This window comes from Suillus plorans, assembly GCF_016647745.1.
Source record: "Suillus plorans strain S12 chromosome Unknown HD556scaffold_36, whole genome shotgun sequence".
Lineage (NCBI taxonomy): Eukaryota > Fungi > Basidiomycota > Agaricomycetes > Boletales > Suillaceae > Suillus > Suillus plorans.
The window spans coordinates 109,088-131,550 of NW_024537420.1; the positions used below are offsets into that span (position 1 = coordinate 109,088).

Here is a 22,463-nt window from a genome sequence, read left to right on the forward strand (position 1 = left end):
TTTTTAATACACGCTGCCTTGACATTTAACTCCCTGTAGGGGGCCAGAATCAGGCGACGATACAATTCGCACCTGTGCTTATTTTGCTGCATATCTACACCTCTGAGTTATCCTTGATCCTGAGAGTGCATGCGAAAACGCTGTAGAAAACAAGTGTCGCTGGGTAGTGCAGAATCACCGGAGTAGTTCACACGACAGAGAACTCAAACTTGATGCTAAGCTCAGAGATGAAGCTAGTACGTGCAAAGTCTAACTGTGATGCACTGATAACTTCACATGTCATTTGTATAAAATGCTCAGTTATGCACCCCTGCCAACCTCTCAACTTCGAGGAGAAAGACTATCTAGAAGTTTCACTTTTACCTAGCACTGGACAAGCATGGGCTTACCAAGTCCCTCAAGTCAGTCAGTTGGCGTAAACGAACACTCTCAGATCACTCCATAACTCATCGTCATGCATGCAGACGCATTGATTTGGCTGTACTAGAGCATAGCATGGATAGTCGTGAAAAGATGTAAAAAAACATAATGCCTAAGTAGTACGTCAAAAATGCAATCAATCCCTGGCCTTGAGCGTTCCCTGGAACGCAGCCTTTTCCTCGAAGGTTTGGAACGAGCCATGCTGAATTCAAGACATGAGATGATTCCTTGAAGAGATAGCACACTGTACTTACGCCGAACTTCGATGATGTATCGATGAACTTGAGCTGCACCTTCTCGAGGTCCCGACGCGAAGTGTGGACCATGAGCGACTTACGGAGGGTGATGACACGTTTCTTGGTACCAGGGACCGAGCCCTTGAGCATCAAGAAGTCGTTCTTCACAATACCGTAATGGGGGAAACCACCCATAGGCGTGATTTTCTTGTTCGTGATGTCAGACTCCGTAGAAGCATTAGCATCATCACCGCCAGAGCCGATACGGTAAATCTTCTTGTTGAGCTCCGTACGGTGGTGGTAACCGTCTGCATGACTGCTTAATACTGCGACACCAAAAAAATAAAGCAATGCGACTTACTTTGACCAGCACGGGCAACGGAGAACATGACTTTCGAAGGATGCCATGCACCGATACAAGCGACCTTGCGGAGACCTTTGTGAGTCTTGCGAGGAAGCTTCTTGGTACCCCAACGGTGAGTAACACCCTCGAAACCATGACCCTTCGTGACGGCAATAACATCGATCACCTCATCCTGCTCAAACAGACTAGTAACCTCCACAGGCTTCTCAAACAGGCCTTGTGCGAACTCGACCTTATCTGCGATAGAGCCACCGTTGACCTGGATCTCCATGAGGTGTGCCTTCTTCTGGCTGAGGCCGGTCTTGCGAATCTGGGTGTGGGCGAGGACACGGACGACAGTGCAGTATTTGCGGATGCGCTCAAGCTCACGAGCAGTGGACTTGCCGCCGTCCTCTGCGTGCTTCTTGGCGTAGCGGGTGAAAGCCTTCTTCTTCGAGCGGTACCAGTTCTTGTAGAAGCGACGTTTGATCTCGTCTGATAGATGGGATGCCCAGACAGTGGTGAGAGTGCGGAGGCCACGGGGAGTCTCGACATAGCCAACAACACCAACAACGATCATAGGAGGAGTTTCTATGATCGTAACCGCCTCCACGACCTCACGTTTGTGCATCTCTGTACTCTCTTCAGATCCAAGATCTCTGTTAATTGAGTAGAATACGCACTGGAACCAGGACGGTCGAGGTCACGGACAACATGAGTCATACCAGCCTTGTAACCCATCATGGCGGTCAAATGAACGGGTTTCTTGGGGTCATCCTAAAATAAATGGGCTGTTAAAGGAATCCTGGACGAAAATTATTCCACTTGCGCACCTTGGGGAAGGACTTGACCTTGCCACGGTGGCGTGCAGCACGTTTACGGGGAAGGAAACCGAGTGACCCATGGCGGGGGGCTTCATACTGAACAGATCAGAAAGTATGAGTCTCTCGAGCCTGCCCGTTTTTCGATGGCAGAAGACCAACCTTACGGTGACTATGGGTGCAATTCTGGTTAGTTCGATACTTTTATAATATTTGTTTTAGCAGCCTGCTCACCTCATTTTGAAGGATCTTGAGGAGGGTATCGGATGCGAGCTTGGCGTTGTGAACGGTACGCAAGTTTGCTGGCAGTTGCCGGATCTGTGGCTGATGAACTGTACAGTTGACAACTTGAGTTTGCCGGTCTCCCATTTTGAAATTCCCCTAATGGCTACATACCCTGAGCAACAAACCCGTTACCCGACTCCCATACTCCGTGTGATGTGGAGGTAGGTGTTTTGAGACATCATAATGGGGATGCAAAAAATGAATTGGCACCGTCTATCCCCTTCATCTACATTGAACATCGTCTGGCGGACAACCCAAAGAGTGCCTCAAGGTTCAGAGTCGCAGTCCATCCTTAGGTGCTACTAAGTGCCGACCAAATGAGTCACTTCAGATGTCACTCAGTACTCCGTAATTCGATGCACGATAAATCTGGTCCCTAATATGCCAGGTGCACCCGTAATATCATGAAGCTGCTAGCAGTACCCTACTCTGATTCTTCCAGTATAACGAGCTCAAGACCCGAATGATCACGAAATCCAAAAAGTTGGCAAGTTCGGAGCTGTAGCGTGGGTGATATTCACAGCATGAATTCGTTCCAGTATAGCAGCACAAATGATTAATGAGAGACGAGTCTTGTCCATGAGAAGTACCACCCCGATATATTGTACATGTTTTGTGGTATGTATAGTGTCCGACAGTGTTAGTCAACTGGAGATATATCGTGCTACACATCGCTGCCAGTTGACTCTGATATGTATTCCCGGAAAGCCATTGAATGTATGGTAGGTCCTTCCTCGAAGTTAGGCATGAACTTGGCATGATATCCTCGAACGCTAAGGATCAGGCGTGGTCCTGCCACAAACATCTGCAAGAGCGTGGAGAGTTCAAGAATACCACGATAAGTCTGAGCTCCCACAGAGGTCGAGGCCTATAGTGATGATGAGTCCTCGAATGTAGATGTTAGTCATAGATTAGCATACAGAAAAATATGGAGACATTAAGCCAATATTGAGGCTGGAACCAACAGTAAAGCTAGCATGCGTGGAATTTCAGCCGAAAAGACAACCACATTCAAATCAAAGGCTCACAATATAAAGTAGAGGGCATGAGTTTTGAGTAACACCGTGAATAAATCACCAATGACAGTTTGTCCTCTCGATTGTGATCGCAGTTCACGCAGGTGTTTTACAACAATCCAGATTGCAAGACCAAGTGTGAGGGCCTCCCATGCAGTAGCGACTGCGTAAGTCTCGAGCATCCGAAGTTGTTGGTTTGCGTCGGTTTCGTAAACGCACTGCGAGCCGTAGAGAAATACCTCTGATATTCGTTTCATGAGCTTGATCTGCTAGTGTCTGAGATCAACTTACTTATCGAAAGAAGGCTGGTTCCTGACACAGCAATTGCTATGCAGAAAATCGTGACAGAGACGAAGGTCGTAATGAGAAAGATGAGTATCTTTCTGGATCGCTGATACATGGCATGTAACCGAAAGATCATGATGACTTGCATCTCATGTCAGGCGATCTGATGTAACTGAGGTACCGTAGCTGAGTAACTCACCATTCAACGTGCAATTTATGGGGAAAGTCGCCCACAAGAGTGCAAGGTCCATAACGTAGCCTGAAAAGGTCGAGTTAATGGTGAGCCTCACAGGATTGAATACTTCAAGAAACTTACAACTGTTTCGGTCAGCATTTAGAATCAACAAGCTGGTCGATCTCACCTCTTCGTAGAAACGTGATTAGTTGGTAGGTATCAATGCAGAACACTCACCATATCTGTCGTCAAGGCTCCCGGGAGATTGACTGCATGCCATCAGTCAGAAGAAACGAATGCCGTGCATCATGAGACACACCCAACATGTTGCTGCTGATTGCGAGAGATGGTTTATTAGCTCAGTGTCGACTTGGTAGCCTTGCGAACCCACACAGAGTATAATATTCCAAAATAGCGCACCTAGAATATTTTGAAATCAGTATAAATTGCCCACTGCACCGACAGCAGGAGCTACGTACGACGATATATAGAGCAGTCATGAAAGAACGGCGTTGTTTCTGACCCAAATTATTCACGATACCGCCCTTTTCTTCTTATGAAACTACTCACCCAAATCAATTCATACTCCAAAAACCATTTCAGTGAATTTATGGTGGCTGCTCGGCAATGAGATCAACCTACCTCTTGACCGAATGTCAACACTAGAGAATATCACAATGACATTAATAACTCCTTCCATAAGAGATCTTGCTTACCCCAGTCGTACACCACAGCAGCAGACGATGAGACTGCGAAACTATGGTCAGAGATAGAGCGAGAAACAACATCAACGACGTTGTTCTTCACGAACCTACAAAATAGTTGAAAACACGATACATATCGAGTGACCACGAACTGGGATCAGTTGGAATCAAAGGCATACTTCGTCTGTGAGTGACGAACTGCGGCGAGTCAGTGGTGGGTATATAGCGCACTAGCCATGTCACCCAGAGAAAATTATATACGCGGTCGGTGAGGTCCAGACCGTAATATTGTTTTAAGCTACTGGCGGTTGCCAATACTCAAGCCCGCGGCTACTCAAGCTCAAGTTCAAGAGTAGCGTTCGCGCGGCACATCGGTCTGGCAAACACGCCCTGGGGGTCAACCCAACTATCTCACGGCAATCTCACGAATGTGTAACATCCATGCCAACCTCATGTATGATGTGCATGAACTCTAACCGACTTTCGGATTCCCATGCATAAAGTGCGACTCATCGGAACAAACCCAAGTCCAAGTCTTTAGCCTTATATATAAATTTTAGACTTTTGCTTTAGTAGTAAGCGAGATCCAACGCTTTGAGTTCGGGTCCGTTGTGTTATCCAGCAATCGCAGCCTTCGTCCCATTTACAGTTACAGTACTACGACAAATAAAATTTACATAGCATTGAGTACAGGGTATCCGACAGGTGTTTGATCATTCCTACACATTAGTGCTAGTTGGCACTTGTAAGGGGTCCTGGGAAGCGATTGCAGGTGATTCAAATATTCCTTCCTCAGACTTGACCAGGAACTCGGCGTGCCATTCTCGAACGCTAAGGATGAGGCGCGGTCCTACCACAAACATCTGGAAGAGCGTGACGAGTTCAAGAATGCCCCGATAAATCTGAGCTTCCAAGCGAGATACATCCTACAGCAACGATGATGAGGGCTCAGATGTAGATCTGATCTATGGATCGACATACCAGGACCACTGGAGATAACAAGCCAATGTTGAGGACACATCCAGCAGTAAAGCTGGCACGTAGAGAAATTCAGCAAAACGATAAACCACATTCAAATCAAAGGCTCACAATGCAAAATAGAGTAAATGGGTTTTCATTAACACCATGGAACAATCCCCGATGAAAGTCCGTCCTGTCGATAGTGGTTGTAGTTCACGAAAGTGTTTTACAAAATTCCAGATTGCAAGACACAGTGTGAGTAGGTGCCATACAGTTGCGAGCATGTAAACCTCGAGCAACCAAAGTTGTTCGTCTTTGTCGACTTCGATAATGCACTGTATGTCGTTGATGAGGATCACCCCTGGCATTCGTTGCATGAGCCTGATGCGCTTAGGTCTTTCGTTCAGGAATAAAACTTACTCGTGGGAGCATGGTTGCTTCCTATTACACCAATCACTGCGCAGGGAACCATGATGGAGGAGTGAACTACAACTAGAAAGACGAGCATCTTTCTGGATCGCTGATACATAGCATGTAACCGAGTGATCACGATGACTTGTATGATGTGTCAGTCAAACTGATATCACTGAGGTACCGCAGCAGTCGCTCACCACTCAGCATGGAATTTACGATAAAAATCGTCCAGAATAAAGCGAAGTTCATAGTATTGCCTGAAAAAGCCCAATTGATGATGAGCCTTGCACGACTTAATACCTCGAAAAACTCACAACTGTTTCAGTCAATATATTGAATACAAGCTGGCTAAGAATATCACTCACCCCTACATAGAAGTGTGATTAGTTGGTAAATATCGGTGCGAAGAATGCTCACCGTGTCTGTCTTCAAGACTCCCGGGAGATTTACTGAATGCTAGCAGTCAGAAGAAAGGAGTGCAGTGCATTGCGGGACATACACAGTACGTTGCCGCTAAATGTGGATAGCTTATTAATTTAGTGTTGAATTGATAGTCTTGCGAACCTACACAGAGTATAGTAATCCGATGCAGCGCACCTAGAATATTTGAAATCAGCATGAGTTGCCCGCGAACCCATATAAGCCACGTACGATGATATATAGAACAGTCATGAGAGAACGGCGTTGCCTCTGACACAAATTGCTGTTGAACTATATCATCCTGTTCTTCTATGAAACTACTCACCCAGATGAGTTTATACTGCAAAAATCATACTCGTGAAATTACGATGGCTGCTCAGCGATGCGTCAACCTACCTCTCGCCCGAATGTCAATACTAGAGAATACCATAATGACATTAGTAACTTCTTCCATAAGAGATCTTGCTCACCCCAGTCATAGACCACAGCAGCGGACGATGCGACTGCAAAATCGTAGTCAACAATAGAGTGAGAAAGATGATCAACATTATCATCCACGAACCTATAAAATAGTTGGAAACACGATAGGTATTAGTATCGAATGACCACGAAGTTGGGTCACTTGGGATTAGGGGCATACTCTGGAATGTCTGCGAGTGGGGAACTCTGAGTTAGTGGTATACTAACGCACTGGATATTTCAATGTCCAGCGATTGAGTCATGCGGTGACAGAACATCCATGGTTTAAGTTGTCTGCAGCACGCATAGTAAGTATGATAGAACATCAGGATACTTGGCAGGGCTTCAGGAGTTCGAAGGTTCGTTAACGTTCAGGAGCTACTAGCGTTCGCGCGACCGTCGGCGAGGTAGCCAAAATTGGACATCATCATATGTAGTACTGTACGACCAGATCTGTATAAAAAAAAAAGAGTTCAACGCAATCCAATTGAATAGGTTGGATTGAATTGAATTTTTTATATTTGGCCGGACTGAACCTTGACTGCACGTGCTCAAAATCAAATTTTCAAACCCCAATTATTGAAAAACCTATTACATAATAATGACATGGTATATGACCATAAGTGACAAGTCCTCGGCCTGCCCATGCACTCTGTCACATCAATGTCAACCCACAGGGTACCTTCCAGTATAAACTCATTCTATCCATCTGATCGATCTAGCTATAGTACGTGTTTACCTCCATGTAATGCATGGATCGCTAACCATATATTCCCTGACCAGTGAATTTATCCATTCTCAAAACTCCGAGAAGTGCGGAGTTATGATATGTCAGCACAAACCCGGCTCTGTGACACGTGAAGGGACCAAGTGCAATGGACAAGTCAATTAGAAGGATTATATAGTTACTTCTTACTTTTCAACGACGTGAGAGCCTCGGTAAGCAAACCAATTCATCAAATCATGCAAGAGTATGACAACAACTTTTCATTCCAGGTTTAAGGTTCAACTACTGTAGCAAATATGCTGAACTCTGTGCATCGCCATCCAGCGTGCACATGTAGCTGCATCTGTGTGTTACTCTGACTGGTGCTGTAAGGATACGGCATATATCCCTGCCATACTATATTGGCTGATTCATGCGCTTCAACGCCTGGAAACGGTACATTGCCTTCGTGATCTATGACATGTTTGATTCCTTTTGAACATGATCCCTGGCGTATTTCTCACAGTGCTACTGCGGTTGAGATAAGCCAGGCTATGGGGTTAAATTGCACTAACTGACTTATTTCATTCCCGCTTGGCACCTGAGTTCAAGTTACAGTGTCCACTGCCTTAGGTTATATTCCCTATGTGTCCGGCCGTGTCTCGCTCGCTGCTTCGGTCATATGACTTATAATGCTATAAGGGCCCAAAGAAATCACTGGCGCTCCGAGTGAGTGTCTAGTCGATGCAAACACAACTTGCAGAATTTTCAGGATATTTGACGTCCGAATTTTACAGAGGTGCGAATCAATTGTAGCAGCAGCCCCAAACGGACCCTATTCATCACGGCTTCGGTCGCGAATGGTCACGCCGCGACTCGACCGTCATCAGGTCTGAAACCATACTTCGCAAGTCAGCCTCTTTCCTGACTCAAACTGTGTCCATTTTTACCAGTGTTATTTCTCCACCCGATGTCATGCCATCCGAGTTGTCCAGATCGTGACGCATCGATGACGCGTTGATGATGCAGAGGACGTAAGCCATGCTCCTCTCTTCTTTTGCCCGCATAGCTTACCTCTTCTGTCACTGGTGTGATCTAAGCGCATCGGGTTTGTCTATTTCGCACTTGGTTCATGTGATGCTAGCGTGACGACGAGCTCTTGACACCATGCGGTTGCTGCTCTATGACTTGGCAAATGTCTGGTGTTTTTGAAAATGTTCGAAATTTTTACAATCACTCCTCCCAGCTCTACAGTGTACTCTGCTACCCTCAACAGCATCTACACATATTACGCAACCCATAATTTTCCTGTACGAGACAGTCGAGTGGGGCCCGTCTGGCATTAGGTCGCATCCGCACATTCTGCCCATCACAAGAGAAGCTGATAAGCTGTTCGACGAGGACAATGATTCCAGCAGCTGCGGGGAGGATCATGGCATGCTCTGGGACGTATATCAGGTGTATAGCCAGAAGCATGCAATCATATTCTAAACAGAGGGGATTTCACCATTTTAGACGTTCCAACCAGATGTGATTCTCCTGCTCATCATACACAAAGCTGACTGCTGAGGAATAAGAAGAGCCTGAACTGCCTTCAAATCTGTACTCTGTGCAATCTCGTGAAGACCCCAGCAGTGAACAGCTTTGGACCGACTGGTAAGTTCCGAGTATTCACGTGATGCATTGGCAACTTCCGGAAGAGTGTACCAGTATGCTGTGTTTGTTACTTTGGCACAGTTGCATGTTGAATGCTGCCATGTCTCGCTTGCTTCAAGCTTCTCAGACCTTGGACGGCTTGACAAACAAAGACTGTCCTCAGCCTGGCAAGTCCAGTAGTGCCAGTAGTGCAGATGCGGCCAAATACTAGGACTATTGCAAATTGCGCTATCTACGCTGAGTACGAATTCTCGAGTGTGATGATTATATTTCGTACTCCGTGTGTTTGTATTAATATCCATACTAATTTCATTAACGCCTAAATAAACCTGAAGGCCTAATGTCCGAGTCCCCTCAATTCCACATACTTGCGATTATTTTCTCGAATCCCTCCTCCAACTCGGCCTTGAAGCCATCCCATAGTCCACCGTGTCCGTCTTGATCACTCCAGGCCGATCATCATGGCGCAAGTAAGGCTATAAAGAAGGTTAGTGGTGCAGCTGTCATGAAAAACGCACTGAATTGGTCACGCATAAACAGGTGATCCACCTGCCGTATCGATAATCCGTGCGCAGCGAACGGGTGTGGGATTAAGGCGTCAGATGATGCATTACTCCAATGATCCGACCTTCGCTTCACGATTGGTACCTGTTATTTAAGCCCAAATCCCCATTCATTCACACTGATACAACTCCCCATGGGTACTGCAGATAGTACGTGCGTATCTTTCAACTTCACATATGTATGACCTAGTATAACTTGCGCAGTTTTGGAGCGTTCTTGATTGGGGTTGTAGTCTCTGCCGCGTAAGTGTTCTTTTTGGATCAACAACGAGCGTAGATTGAAACTTGGATGTTCCAGGCTTTACGGAGGTGTGTTTTCGTGTTTTTTTTTGCGTTGGTAGGAGCTCACAAGCACACAAAGTTACTTGTGTGCAGACATGGTACTACTTTAGCTGGTATTTCTCGGATCCTTGGTACAACAAACTTTTAGTAGGTTCACGAAGGATTGATATGCGCCATTCTCTAACATTATATAGGTTGGCGCTGTATTTGTATCAGACACAACCCATCAAGCTTTGATTACACATGCCTGTGAGTACCGGATATAAGACGTGTCTGTCTGTGAACTGAATATTGAATGGTAGTGTATACGTACCTTGTCACTGACTTTGGCAACGCCAGTGATCTCGAGAAAATTGTGTGGAGCCTATTGGTGGGTTGCGTGTGATAAGTGCCCAATTCTCATCTGACATGTTTATTTGCATCATAGGTTGAAGTTTTGTTCAATGGCTTCACGGGGTTTATGGTTCAAAGGTTGGCGTGATACCTTTCAAATAGAACGATTCTCATTAATCGTCCTTTCAGCTTCCTCGCCAAGCGTGTCTACCATCGTATGTATGATCTCCCTGCCAGTGGACGGTTGCTTACTTTCAGCCAGTGAGCAACAAGAACATGATCATAACCGCGTCCGTGATGTCAGTTGTCATCGCTGAACTTGTCATTGTTGTCAGTGAGTATGCGTTTTTGCTTCTCGTAAATTTGTCTACTAATGTGATATTCAAAGTATATGTTGTAAAAGCGTAATTTGTGTCAGAAATTATCAAGTAGTAGTCCGCTGATGCACCCTTCTTCAGTCTCGAGTTGGCGACCTTCACTCAAGTTCGCCAGATCAAGTCATGGTCAATGTCTATAAATGCTGTAGCAGCTGCCGGAGATATCCTTATCGCTGTATTACTCTGCATATTCCTCCAACGATCTCGCACTGGGTTCCGTCGGTCCGATACCATGATCAACAAGCTCATGCTGTACACTATCAACACTGGTCTACTTACCAGTGTTTGCGCAATGATGTCCTTTATTTCTGTATGTAAAACATCACAAACGGCTCGTTACTTCGTTCCTGACCCAGATGTGGCACAGATTGTATTGTGGCCTGATACCTTCATATACATCGCATTCTATTTCTGCGTGGGACGTCGTAAGTACACTGCAGTCAAATCATGCTGTTCACGAGGTTAACAAGATCGTTCTCAGTTAATTGCAATTCCCTGCTGGCCACCCTCAATGCACGCAAGGGTATCCGCCGTGATGGCGATGCTTGTAACGAGCACGTGTCGACTTTGATAGATAGAGCCCTGAGACCTATCAACAGTCCCATCAGCTCATCGCAAATGGTGAGCTTCACGGATTCGCACAGTACATTTCTCATGTGCATGCAGGAGATGCCGAATCACCTTTCAATTAAGCTAGATACCACGCAAGAATGCATTGAAGATCAGGTCAGTTATATTCTGTACCAGCTCTGTGATCCAATACTGATTTATATGTACGCCGCTTTGTATCCGCGAAGGACCTCAAAAGGGCGCAGTCAGTTTAATTGTCATACGGATGAATCGCAAAATGCGCCTATCTCATCGGTTCTTATACTTAGAAGAGTAAGCACGCTGTGCCTTTGACATTCATTCGGTGGTATATTCTTCACTTAGATTTAGTATGTATTTCATTAAAACTAACTCAACACACCCGGCAGTCTTCACTTGTCCATATTCAATACTAGTCACTCACACCGATATGTAGTAGCTCGCTCGCCCTCGCCCGACTCATCCTCGACGGCGTATCAGTGGCCTCCACATACCCAGCAGGCTTGCTCAAAATCGACTTGATAAATGCCTTGGTTGGTTTGGACCAGGGAGTCGCCGACAATAAGAATGGAACATCGGTCTCTTTCCCCGTCAATTTGTTGAGAACTTTCGGTAGTTTGATGGCCACTTTACTAAGGGCGCAGTCAGTTCAATTGCTTACGGATGAGAATCGGGCTGAGTGGCCGAAGTTGCTGCAGAGGAAGCTAGTGTTATGTGAAAAGATAGTCCATCACTGAAAACCAGGATTCATGATAAACCCTTATATACACATTATAATCCCAACAATGTATCCCAGGACCTAGAATAGGGACTGGTTTAGCAAATTTAAATGTCTGTCGTACCAATCACACAGGGCTGGTTTTAATCCCGGTTCCGGACATCTTAGTCATCTGTGGCTGATCCCTCTCCTTTCTTTGTCCTGCATCCAGCATTTTTTTGACTTCATATGCAAGTATTTTGGGTTTTTTGACTCTCAAGTGCGCCTATTGGCATTGAAGCAGTATCCTATGGGTCATCAATGTCATTTGTTGCTTTGTGTCATACATGTGAGGCTTTCTGAGCTGCAACATCATCAGTAAATTCACACATTTCTTGACCTTCAACTTGCTGCCAGATAATTCCCAAAAAGGAGCAGAAAAGCCATTCATGAGAACGGTGACACCAACTTGCTGTGAACTTGCCACAAGACGATTATAAGTTGAAAAAGCAGATGCCTCCTCTTGACTTCAACTTTTTCCAAACTTATTTTAGCTTTTTTGGCAATCATTTTGTACTTATTCCTACATTCTGAGCCATGCCAGTAGCACAATTCAGAGATACTTATTGTACACTTTCCAAACTTATTTCACACTTGTTAAGATCATAAACACAAAACACTGTATTTCAGAGGGAGTAAATGATATAATGTGTATTAGCAAGCAAGAGAGCAAGTAGTGAGCAGGAGAGAGTAAGTAGCAAGTGAGAGGAGCAAGTAGCATGTGGGAGAATGTAAATAGCAAGCGAGAGAGAGTAAGTAGCAAGCGAGAGGAGCAAGTAATGAGCGGGAGAATGTAAGTAGGGAGTGGGAGAGAGTAGGGAGCAGGAGAATAACATGAGGGTCCTAGTGGATGGGAGTTGTCAGAGAATGTAAAAGACAAGAAAAATGAAGACTTACTCACATAGTACCTACAGGCGGGACATGGCACCGTCAATGTCCACTAAGAAGTTCCAAAGACGAGATCATGCACTGGCTGAGAGCAGGATATGGCTGCAGCACCATCAGAATCGGGTAAGCAGATCAAAAAATGAGATCATGCATGGTCTAAGAGTGGGATACAGCTGCAACATGATCAGCGTGGGGTTAGCAGGTAAAAGGCCATGCAAAAAAACAAAGTAGGTTAGTGTGGTGAAGAGCATAAAAAATACACCCACCTCTGTGGCTTACCAGAGAAAGATGCTGCAATTCCAAGACAAGTGTTGTGTTGATGAAGATGGAGGGGCAGAGCAGTGGAAGAGAGCATTGACATGTCCAAGAACGACAGATGTTTGTTGAACCATGGGAATAAACAAACATACACAAATGTTTGACTTGGATGTTTTGGACATCGTCTGTAAGCCATCCTCATTCCAGAAAGTCAGGGTATTGGGAAGTCTGTGTGAAATCTGCGCAGACTCTGCGTCCAAGTCTGTGTCTAAGTCTGTATCAAGTCTTTGTCAGTGTTACTCGGAGTTACCAGGGGAGCTGCCAAAGGTCTGTCTCAGACTGTCTGCCCACTGTCTTACATAACCACTGATTAGCTTATCTTGCCGCCCTCTCTTGTTTGCCTGCCGCCGCCCTTGTTATCCACCGTCTCTCTCGCTTGTAGACCACCTTTCTCATTGCCTACAGACTACAGTCCCTCCCGTGTCTCCCTCCTTGCCTGCCACCTTTCTCCTTGTGCACCATCTCTCTCGTTTGCCCACCACCTTTCTCATTGCATCCTGCTGGGCCATCAACTATATCATTCCCGCCACCTATGAGATGTGGCTATGTAAGACCTGCAGTGAGTGTGTTGATCCTCATTCGAGCTTGGGCCATGCTGATCCAAGTCTTTGCCCACTGTTCGCAGGAAGTGAGTGTGTTGATCCTCATTGAGTTTGAGCCATGCTGATCCAAGCTGTTGCCCACCATTCGCCATTTGTGAGTCTGTTGATCCTGCTTCAAGCAAGAGCCATGCTGATCTAAGTCATTTCCCGCTGTCCGCTGTTCATGAGTCTGTCGATCCTCCTTCAAGCAAGACCCATACTGATCCAAGTCGTTTCCCACAGTTCATGAGTCTGTCGATCTTGTTATCGTGTTGCTACTACTGACATACATTGTACCCCCACCTGTTACAGTAACCCCATCATTTTCCCATCACCACCTGCAGGACTACACATGTACTATGCTTCTTGATCCCCGCCCTCCTTCTAGTGCACCTCATGTCGACCATAAGGATTCCTCTTATCTTTGACTTCCTTTTCCTGTACTATTACAATGCCTCATGGACTGGTCTGTGCACTTCTCCTTACGTATATAAACCCTAGCTACTTCTTGTATTTCTCCTTAACTTGAATCTACTCAGTTTTCCCTGATACTTGACTAGGACCTGAGGGTGCCTTCTGATCTAGCTCTTTGCGAAGAGACTAGCCTATACTCGATCACTTTGCCAGAGTTCTACCTCTGGTTGTCATTACCCGATACCATACTCTTGATCTCCTTTATTGGAGCTGTTACGGAAGACTCTATCTGAGTTTGTAACACCACCCATATATCTAGTACAGGAATACATGGGTCACGGGCTACCTGCTGTGGGTTACATACCAAGTTGAACTACATATTTTACTTGCTGTACTTATTTTTGTTTCTAATACTTAAACTAACTTTTCTGATCTTATGCTACTTTTCGGCACTTGTGTGTCATACACTTCCTTTTTTGACTTGTGAAAACAAACAGCCAAGCGAATAAAGGTGAATAAGTGTCAATAAGTTAAAAATAAGTTTTAATTTTTGAAAAAAGGTCTGCCAAGAAATGTGTGAATTTACTGATGATCTTGAGATTTTGGCTCATGATGCAGATCATTATCTCACAAGCCATTGAATGTTATTGTAGGAAGTGAGGACTAGACACGAGCCTCAGTCATGGATAAAGAGACTAGGATTCTGCAGTGCTACAAACCTAGACACGAGCCTACATGTAGTGAGTATAATGATATAGTAGAAAGAACAACAATACACACCTCAGTCATGGGTAAAGAGACTGAGGTGCACTGACAGACATTGGACATCTTAAGTAGGAAAAATGGAGTCAGGTACTGTAGAATGTCTTTGATATATATATGTCACTCATTGTCCTAACAGGGTGGTCAGGCAGATACCATCAGCTACTCTTGACACTTCCACTCGCCTGACCGTCTGGTGTAGTCTGACGGCAGAGACCCATCTCCTCTCGATGACGTATCACAGTGGGACGAGGTAAGGCCTTCGTGAGGCTATCAGCTAACATCTCTGATGTCGACTTGTACTGAAGTCTGATTTGGTCACTGTCGACAAGGCTGCGGATCAGGTGATAGTGGACACAGATGTGCTTTGCCTTTTTGTGGAACTTGGGATTCTTGGAAAGGGCAAGGCTTGCTTGGTTATCACCATAGAGGAGTGGGGGATCATACAGGTTAGGATTGACGTGGAAGTTGTGGAGTAATTGGATAAGGTAAAGTGCTTCCTGCGAAGCATTTGAGAGCCCAATATACTCCGCCTCTGTCGTCGATGTTGCAATGACTGACTGTTTCTGAGCCTTCCAGCTAACTGGGCCACCAAACAGTTGGTAGACATAAGCACTGGTTGACTTGCCATTGTCACGGTCAGCAGCATAATCAGAGTCAGAGTGACCAATAAGACCATCATCCATCAGGCCAAAGATGAGTGTTAAGTCTGTCATGCCACGGATGTACCTGAGTAGGTATTTGAGCTGACGGTGATGGTCAATGCTGGGGTTCTCCATATAGCGAGAGAGACATGAGACAGTGAAAGTGATATCGGGACGAGTAGTCCTCATTGCATAGTTAAGTTCACCAATTGTGCGATGATAAGGGATAGAGGCGATGATAGCCACCTCATCAGTGGTGGGAGGTCGAGTGGCCTTCTGGAGCGTGATGCCAGGAGCCATGGGTGTGCTGACTGGATTGCATTGAGACATTCCGGCATTCTCTAGGATTTTCTCCAGGTAAGTCTTTTGGCTGATTGAGAGGAGGCATTTCTTGCGATTGCAAGTGATGTGCATGCCAAGGAAATGTCTAGCAGGGCCAAGGTCTGCCAGTTCAAAGTGTTCCTTGAGGTGTACCTTGAATGTGTTCAGGTAGTCACAAGAGTTTGATGTGGCTAGCATATTGTCAACATATACAACAAGCCAAATGACCTTGTTATCTTCATGGAGGACATACAGACTGCGATCAGCCTCACTCCAAACAAATTTAAAACCTTCTTTCTGCAGATACTCATCAAGTGTTTGATTTCACTCATATCCAGCCTGTTTCAGCCCATATAGTGCCTTCTCCAACTTCCATACTCAGTCTGGGTGTTCTGGTGAAGGTTCAATGATACAGCAAGAGTACAAACGAGGCTCCTGACTGTATCTATAAATGTTGTAAGGTCGTGCATTGCCTAGTCTGCTATACTTGAGATGACAAGTGCGTTCAACCCTAAAGGGGAAGTGAGTGCAGCAAAGATCTGGTAGTAGGCGCTGAAGGTGCTACTGGTTGGCTGATGCAAAGCGCGGGAAAGCGAAGGTGCGCGCTGTCTTACTAGGATGTGAAAACAGTAAAATTCACCAATTTTCAGTATCCTACCACGGTCAACAGTTCAGACAAATACCAACAGTCGATAACGTGGTCGTTCGTGGGAAAAAGTGTGTTGAGTTTTCAAAGGAAGTACTCAGTGACTAAAAAGGGGGGAAACAGAATCAGTAACTGGCTTGATGCAGTGCTATGATCCTAAAGAAAGTCAATAACTGGCGCGATGCAGTGCTATGACTTCAACGAATATAGATGTATGTCTTATGCGATGATTCTCAGAGCTATAACAATACTCCCTATCCTCACAAACCAATTGGAGATCAGACTAAGCCTCTAACACGGATCAGCCCGAACTAATACGTGGCTTCGAAACCTACTCTCTGCTGCTCAGGCACTACACGATAAGTTTGACGCAGGACAGAACAGAATACACCCTCTTGATGTAGTCTTGAGTGGGCCAAGTTCTTAATATTAGTGACTGACTGTTAGTCTTATTTGTCTTCCCTTGCTAATGAAAATACGTATATTCTCCCCACAGAATTGATTTCCTGTGTCTGAAAGAGAACTGGAATATATCTGCACTAGATGACTGATAACCGTGTACCAGCTAGTGTAAAATATATGGCTCAATGGTGGCCTCAAATATGCCTCTGTATGTCGTGGGAAACAGTGTCAAAAAGTGGAATGAAATAAGCTAATATTTCACTCAGTGTGTCACTCAGTAATCTTTGAAGTGAGAATCTAAAAAGAGCCTTATGGTCACTCTTCTTATCTTTCACTCACTCACTCACTCACTCTCAAACTTAGATGATACTTGGAAATGGGCTCTGAAATGGGAGCTCTCTTTATTAAAAGGGAAAATGGGCCCCTTATATACTACTCTACTAGTGGCTGTGCTACTGATTACTAATCTACTACTAAAGTGTCAAAGAATGCCATAGAATGTTCCAGATTATTCTACCAAATTCCAGTATTGCTTTCAAATCAACATTTAGTGGCTGTGCTCTGTGGCTATGCTAACCTGTGCTAGCAAGCTGTGTACACTGCCTCTGCACTGCCTGAATGCTGTACTCCAAAGCTGTGTTCAAACTTTGTTGAAATTCTTGCAGTCTAATGTTAACTTGTTAAATACCACAGTGTTGGTCTTGCATATTTGTCATAATGAAGTCTCTGCATGGTTTCCTAATGTGTCACCAAGTCACATGAGTCCGATTATGTAATGAGGTATGAAGTCTTTCAGGTCTTTCCTCTGAGTATTGTGAAAAATGAGAGGCTCGCGTAAAAGCGAACATGTTCAAGATGTGACACAAAACATACCAATTATGTAATATGATGTCAGGATATGTCACAAAGTATGTTCCAGAACATGTGAAAATGTGTGAGAAAATTATAGGAAGTGTGAGAAATTGCTGACTAAGTGAAGAATTGTGCGTTTGAAACCGATCTTTCATAAGGATAAGTATTATTCTGAATGTTAAGTAGTGATGCACTCATTTTTGAATCCGAAATTACTCAAATAAAATATGGGTGCTACACAGAAAATTCTAGATAGCATCATGGGCTATTATAAAGAGTACTACAGCTAAATATTTGCCATGTTCATGTACAAAACAAGTTTTGTGCATGTCAGCGCGTGTGTGAGCAGTAATGAGAGAGAGTAAGAGTGAGTTTGCTTAAGTGATGATTAGAAACTAGACAAGAGGTGAGAGATGCAAGCTGAGAGATGTTGACACGCACCAAACCAGTTTTGTGCATGGTCATGGCTACTTTTTAGCTTTGAAGTTCCTTATGTTTGCTCTATGAAATTACTACGAACTTTTTACACCGCCTTATGATTTTATTTGAGTAATTTTCAGACCTGAAGACCTTACAATACAACTTAACTGTTCAAATTAATACTTATCTGACTCAAAGATCAGTTCCAAACATACCACAACAGATTATTCAGCATTTCTCATGAAATGGATTAGTCAGATATTTGAGTGGAGAAAGTTTATAGATGAGAATATTTTGAGAAGTGAACAAGTCAACATGGAACATTTTGATGACTGAGTCATTATGAGTCATTTTCTGTCTGAGTCGCTATGAGTCATATTTCCTTATTTAGAAAGTTATGCAGCCACATTTAGAGTAGTATATAAGGGACTCTGTTTCCCCTCTGAATAATAGATTCCCCTTCTTGAGAGATTCCCTTCTAAGAAGGAAGGAGGATTTGAGTATCTTCCTAAAGTTTCTCACCCTATATTTGTGTGAACATCTGAGTGAATATTAGTTTATTCCCTCCATTCATTTATCATCATTTCTCACGACATACTGATCTTCTGAGGCCTACCTTGAGCCAATCCTTAAATTACACTAGCTGGTACACGGTTATCAGTCATCTAGTGTAGTTTCGTCATTCTCTTTACGACACAGGATATCTTTTCTGTGGGGAGAATTCACGTATTTCTTAATGATTAGGAAGGACGACAAATAAGACTAGCACTTTACTCAACAATATTAAGAGCTTGGCTACTTTAAGACTACATCACGAGGATGTACTCTGTTCTGACCTGCGTCATACTCATCGTGCAGTACCTGAGCAGCAGAGAAGTTAGTTTCAAAGCCACGTATTTTGGTCGATTCAATTGTGTTAGAGGCTTAGTTTGATCTCCTCTGATTTTGAGAATAGGGAGTGTTTATGAGATAGTACTCTGATTCCTTTGCATATTGTCGTGATCTATATTCATCTTATCTTTGCATATCTTTGCAACCATCTTCTTGTAGCATCGTAGCACTGCATCAAGCCAGTTATCAATTTGGCTACACCATTGATCATCAATCCTTATCATCTGTGTCCTAAGTACTGCATCAAGCCAGTTAACGGATCAACAGCCTTCAAGTACCTAAGCACTGCATCAAGCCAGTTAATGGTTACTGTTCCTGAGATTTATCTTGATCTCATCTTTTTCAAAGTCATTAGGAATTTGCTTGCTGTGACAAACCCAACTTTTACACCTCCTCCCACGAACGGCCACGTTATCAACCGTTGGTATTTGTCTGAACCGTTGACCGTGGAGGATAGTGAGAACTGGTGATTTTATTGCCAATCACATCCTAGTAAGACAATGTTTTCTGCAAGGTGCCAAAGAGTAGATTTCAACTATGCTCTGCTAGGTAGTAAGTGGGTAGTGCTGTCGTTCAGTCGGTAAGTTGGTTGGTGAGTTGATGGTAAGTGAGTAGGTAAGTAATATTATGTACTGCTGGCGCTTATATATGGCGCCTAAGCGCTGTCATGCGGAGCTGAAGCGCTACTGAGTGAGGTATGTAAGGATATATGTAAGTAAGGGTCCATGATAAAAATAAAGGTGGAACAATATGCAAATAAGAGAAATGGAAATATACGCACTACAGAGCTTGGTGGACAGTGGATGGATGCTTCCAGATGGCTGGCGCTATAGGGCGCTCAAGCGCGGGAAAGCGTTGTAGAAACAACAATACAGAGAGGAACAAACGAAGATCGCTCCTAACAGATATATTTGTGTTGTGGTCTTTGCACTGCCTAGTCTGCTATACTTGCCTGACAAGTGCGTTCGACCCAGGGGTCTGCGGTCTGGGAATAGTCTTGGGGTAAGTGAGTGATGTGGGGTCAATAGTCCGAGCGCGGGAAACAATGTCCAAAGGTATAATTACGATGTCCGATGCAAAAGCGTCGGGTCCGATGTTTTCGGGGTTTCGGGTTATCGGGTTCGGGTTCGGGGTGTCAGAAACTAAGAGTTACGCTATATGCGAACGTCGGAAAAGCGAGCGGTATGCGTGATGACAATGATGATTGATACGGATAATGAAAGAGCGATGATATTCGCAATATCAACTAAGAACTACGAAATATCGGGTTTGACCACTAAGCGTCGGGGAACTGCTCCCCTCTACTTGGACGATGAATAATGCTTGAGGTCAGTCCAATATATATGTAAGTACGTAGAAATGCGGAACCCGTAGGCGAAAGTAGCGGCGGAGTATTTCGGATCCGAAGTACATGTAAATAAACATGAGGCGCTGCGGACTATGGGAAAACATGTAATAGCGCTGGCTACAACGTGAGTAATGTGCGAAATAATGAACTACACACCTAGTGGGGCTAGCAAGACGGAACGGGACACGGATAGGACAAGTGCGCGGGAAAACATCGGGTCCGATGCGGCCTAAACGTCGGGTTGGCGGGTTAGTGTTGGATAACATCGGGAAGTGATTAGCATGTGACGGGTATTTGACGTGTACTGTAAAATAGCTCGATACGAGCCCAGCGCCAGCTCGTGTCCTACAGTGTGTGCGCGTATACATTGTGAAGCGCAGGAAGTGTGCGCGCATGTTGCGCATTGCATGGGAAAGTTGTGCCTCATATAGGAATAGCTGCGGATAGCATACAGAGTGATGCTCCAAGTTTGTGCCATGTACTCCCTAGTGAAAACTGCCATATCACACAATGAGAGGCATGAGTCTCTATACCAGATCCTCAAAGCCAGCTGGTTGCTTAAGATATATGTCCTCCTTGAGTTCAGCATTGAGGAAAGCTGTATGTATGTCCATCTGGTCTAATTCAAGGTTGAACTTGGCTGCAAGTGTGAGGAGGATTCAAATGGTGTCGTACTTGGCGACGGCTGCGAAGATCTCCATGTAGTCGATCCCCTCAACCTGAGTATAACCCTGCGCAATGAACCGAGCTTTGTGTCGGGTGATGTTGCCATCTTCATCCGTCTTCAGTGAGAATACCCACTTGGACCCAATTGCCTTTCGTCCTTCTGGGAGTGGCATCAGACAGTGCGTTTTTAAGTCCCACATGGACTGTAGCTCTGATTTGCAGGCATCTGACCACAATGGCCATTCTGGTAGTGATCATGCTTTGTTGATTGAGTCTGGTATGGGGGGCTCCGATGGTGTGGCAGGTGCATCTGTTGAGGTGTCCATTGCTGATTCATTGGGAGGTGTTGGGTCTGGTAGAGATTCTGGAGGAATGGGGACATGAGTCCAACGTTCGGCTACAGGGACACATTTGGTAGGTATGGCGGTGGCACTAAGTCTGTTTGGAGTAGTGTGGTCAAATTGTGTCTGCTGGCGTGGGCATGCACTTCAGCGTGGAGCTGGTACATCAGGTGGAGGTGCTGGCGCTGGGAGGTTGTCATTTGGAGGTGGTGTATCATGGGGTGGTAGTGTGTCCAGTGGGTTACCATCACATCCTCCCACTGATACCTGTGGCACGTCAGAGACAACAGGGATCACAGATGATGGCTCACCAGGCAGAGGGGCACCTCCCACTGGGGAACTGACAACAGCCGTAGGGTCAGCAACATCTACAAGTGCGCGAAGGGGGGACAGAGCAGGACCGCCGTAGAAGACAGATTCATCAAAGTGCACATGGCGAGAGCAAACAATGCGCTTGGTGGACAAGTCCCAGAGGACATAGCCAGTGTTCCATACATGCCTCAACAGGAAGCAATGGTGGGAGACAAACTCATACTTCTGATGTGTGTCATCAGGGATGTGGGAGTAGGTAAGACACCCAAAAGGGCGCAGGTAACTGACATCAGGCTTATGGTCATAGAAAGCCTCAAAGGGTGTGCGGCCACCGAGTGCTGAGGAAGGAAGCATATTCTTGACATGTGCAGAGTTCAGGATTACCCAACCCCAGAAGGATCGCGGGAACCCACTCTGGTGGTGGCTACTAAGCGCACGAGTCATGATGGTTTGGTGGCCATGTTCAGCGACACCATTCTGCTGGGGGGTGTAGGGCATGGTGACCTCATGTTCAATGCCACGTTCTGCCAGGTAGTGAAGGAACTCCTTTGATATGTACTCCCCACCGTTATCACTATGAAGACGCTTGATGCAGCCGCCAGATTGAGTTTCAATCCAAGGTGCAAATTTCTTGAAGAGCTCGAAGACTTCAGACTTCGCCTGCATAAGATATACAAGGGAATAGCGGGTGTAGTTGTCCATGAACACAACAAAGTAGGAGTCACCAGTTGATGAGGCAATATTAACCGGCCCCCAGACATCAGAGTGTATGAGTTCAGCTGCAGCAGAGGCATGACATGCAGTGAAAGGAAAAGGGAACTGTTTGTGTTTGCCCATGACGTAGGACACACAGTGGA

At 45.1% G+C, this 22,463-nt stretch overlaps 5 protein-coding genes across 5 annotated transcripts; 1 reads left to right on the top strand and 4 right to left on the bottom strand.

The window, feature by feature from the left end:
• Positions 1-446: 446 nt before the first annotated feature.
• HD556DRAFT_1379513 (ribosomal protein L3-domain-containing protein) lies at positions 447-2,159 on the bottom strand. Its single transcript, XM_041303197.1, has 7 exons — positions 2,055-2,159; positions 1,983-1,992; positions 1,833-1,919; positions 1,683-1,776; positions 1,018-1,632; positions 675-964; positions 447-622 (listed from the first exon to the last, which is right to left on the bottom strand). Exons 1-7 carry the CDS (start codon positions 2,057-2,059, stop codon positions 557-559), a joined length of 1,167 nt encoding a protein of 388 aa, XP_041159048.1. The 5' UTR covers positions 2,060-2,159; the 3' UTR covers positions 447-556.
• Positions 2,160-2,613: 454 nt separating this feature from the next.
• Positions 2,614-4,682, bottom strand: HD556DRAFT_1379522 (uncharacterized protein). The gene is made up of 12 exons (XM_041303198.1): positions 4,393-4,682; positions 4,298-4,330; positions 4,224-4,243; positions 4,152-4,166; positions 4,061-4,099; positions 3,973-4,001; positions 3,723-3,724; positions 3,606-3,665; positions 3,413-3,547; positions 3,134-3,362; positions 3,026-3,077; positions 2,614-2,973 (listed from the first exon to the last, which is right to left on the bottom strand). The coding sequence occupies exons 1-12, from the start codon at positions 4,460-4,462 to the stop codon at positions 2,770-2,772; spliced, it is 888 nt and encodes a 295-aa protein (XP_041159049.1). The 5' UTR covers positions 4,463-4,682; the 3' UTR covers positions 2,614-2,769.
• A 212-nt stretch (positions 4,683-4,894) lies between these two features.
• Positions 4,895-7,017, bottom strand: HD556DRAFT_1379534 (uncharacterized protein). Its single transcript, XM_041303199.1, has 13 exons — positions 6,642-7,017; positions 6,550-6,582; positions 6,476-6,495; positions 6,405-6,419; positions 6,311-6,349; positions 6,228-6,256; positions 6,159-6,172; positions 6,076-6,108; positions 5,857-5,916; positions 5,666-5,800; positions 5,375-5,606; positions 5,267-5,318; positions 4,895-5,211 (listed from the first exon to the last, which is right to left on the bottom strand). The coding sequence occupies exons 1-13, from the start codon at positions 6,715-6,717 to the stop codon at positions 5,005-5,007; spliced, it is 945 nt and encodes a 314-aa protein (XP_041159050.1). The 5' UTR covers positions 6,718-7,017; the 3' UTR covers positions 4,895-5,004.
• A 2,501-nt stretch (positions 7,018-9,518) lies between these two features.
• On the top strand, positions 9,519-11,780 carry HD556DRAFT_1309273 (uncharacterized protein; the record flags this gene model as incomplete). The annotated part of the gene is made up of 14 exons (XM_041300256.1): positions 9,519-9,613; positions 9,668-9,706; positions 9,805-9,892; positions 9,940-9,994; positions 10,048-10,115; positions 10,173-10,216; positions 10,268-10,293; positions 10,341-10,412; positions 10,467-10,482; positions 10,537-10,880; positions 10,937-11,076; positions 11,122-11,181; positions 11,253-11,269; positions 11,480-11,780. 14 exons carry the CDS (start codon positions 9,519-9,521, stop codon positions 11,778-11,780), a joined length of 1,365 nt encoding a protein of 454 aa, XP_041159051.1.
• A 3,804-nt stretch (positions 11,781-15,584) lies between these two features.
• On the bottom strand, positions 15,585-15,755 carry HD556DRAFT_1205018 (uncharacterized protein; the record flags this gene model as incomplete). The annotated part of the gene is made up of 1 exon (XM_041296452.1): positions 15,585-15,755. A coding segment is annotated over one exon (171 nt), but the record flags the coding sequence as incomplete, so codon positions are not given.
• Positions 15,756-22,463: the final 6,708 nt, after the last annotated feature.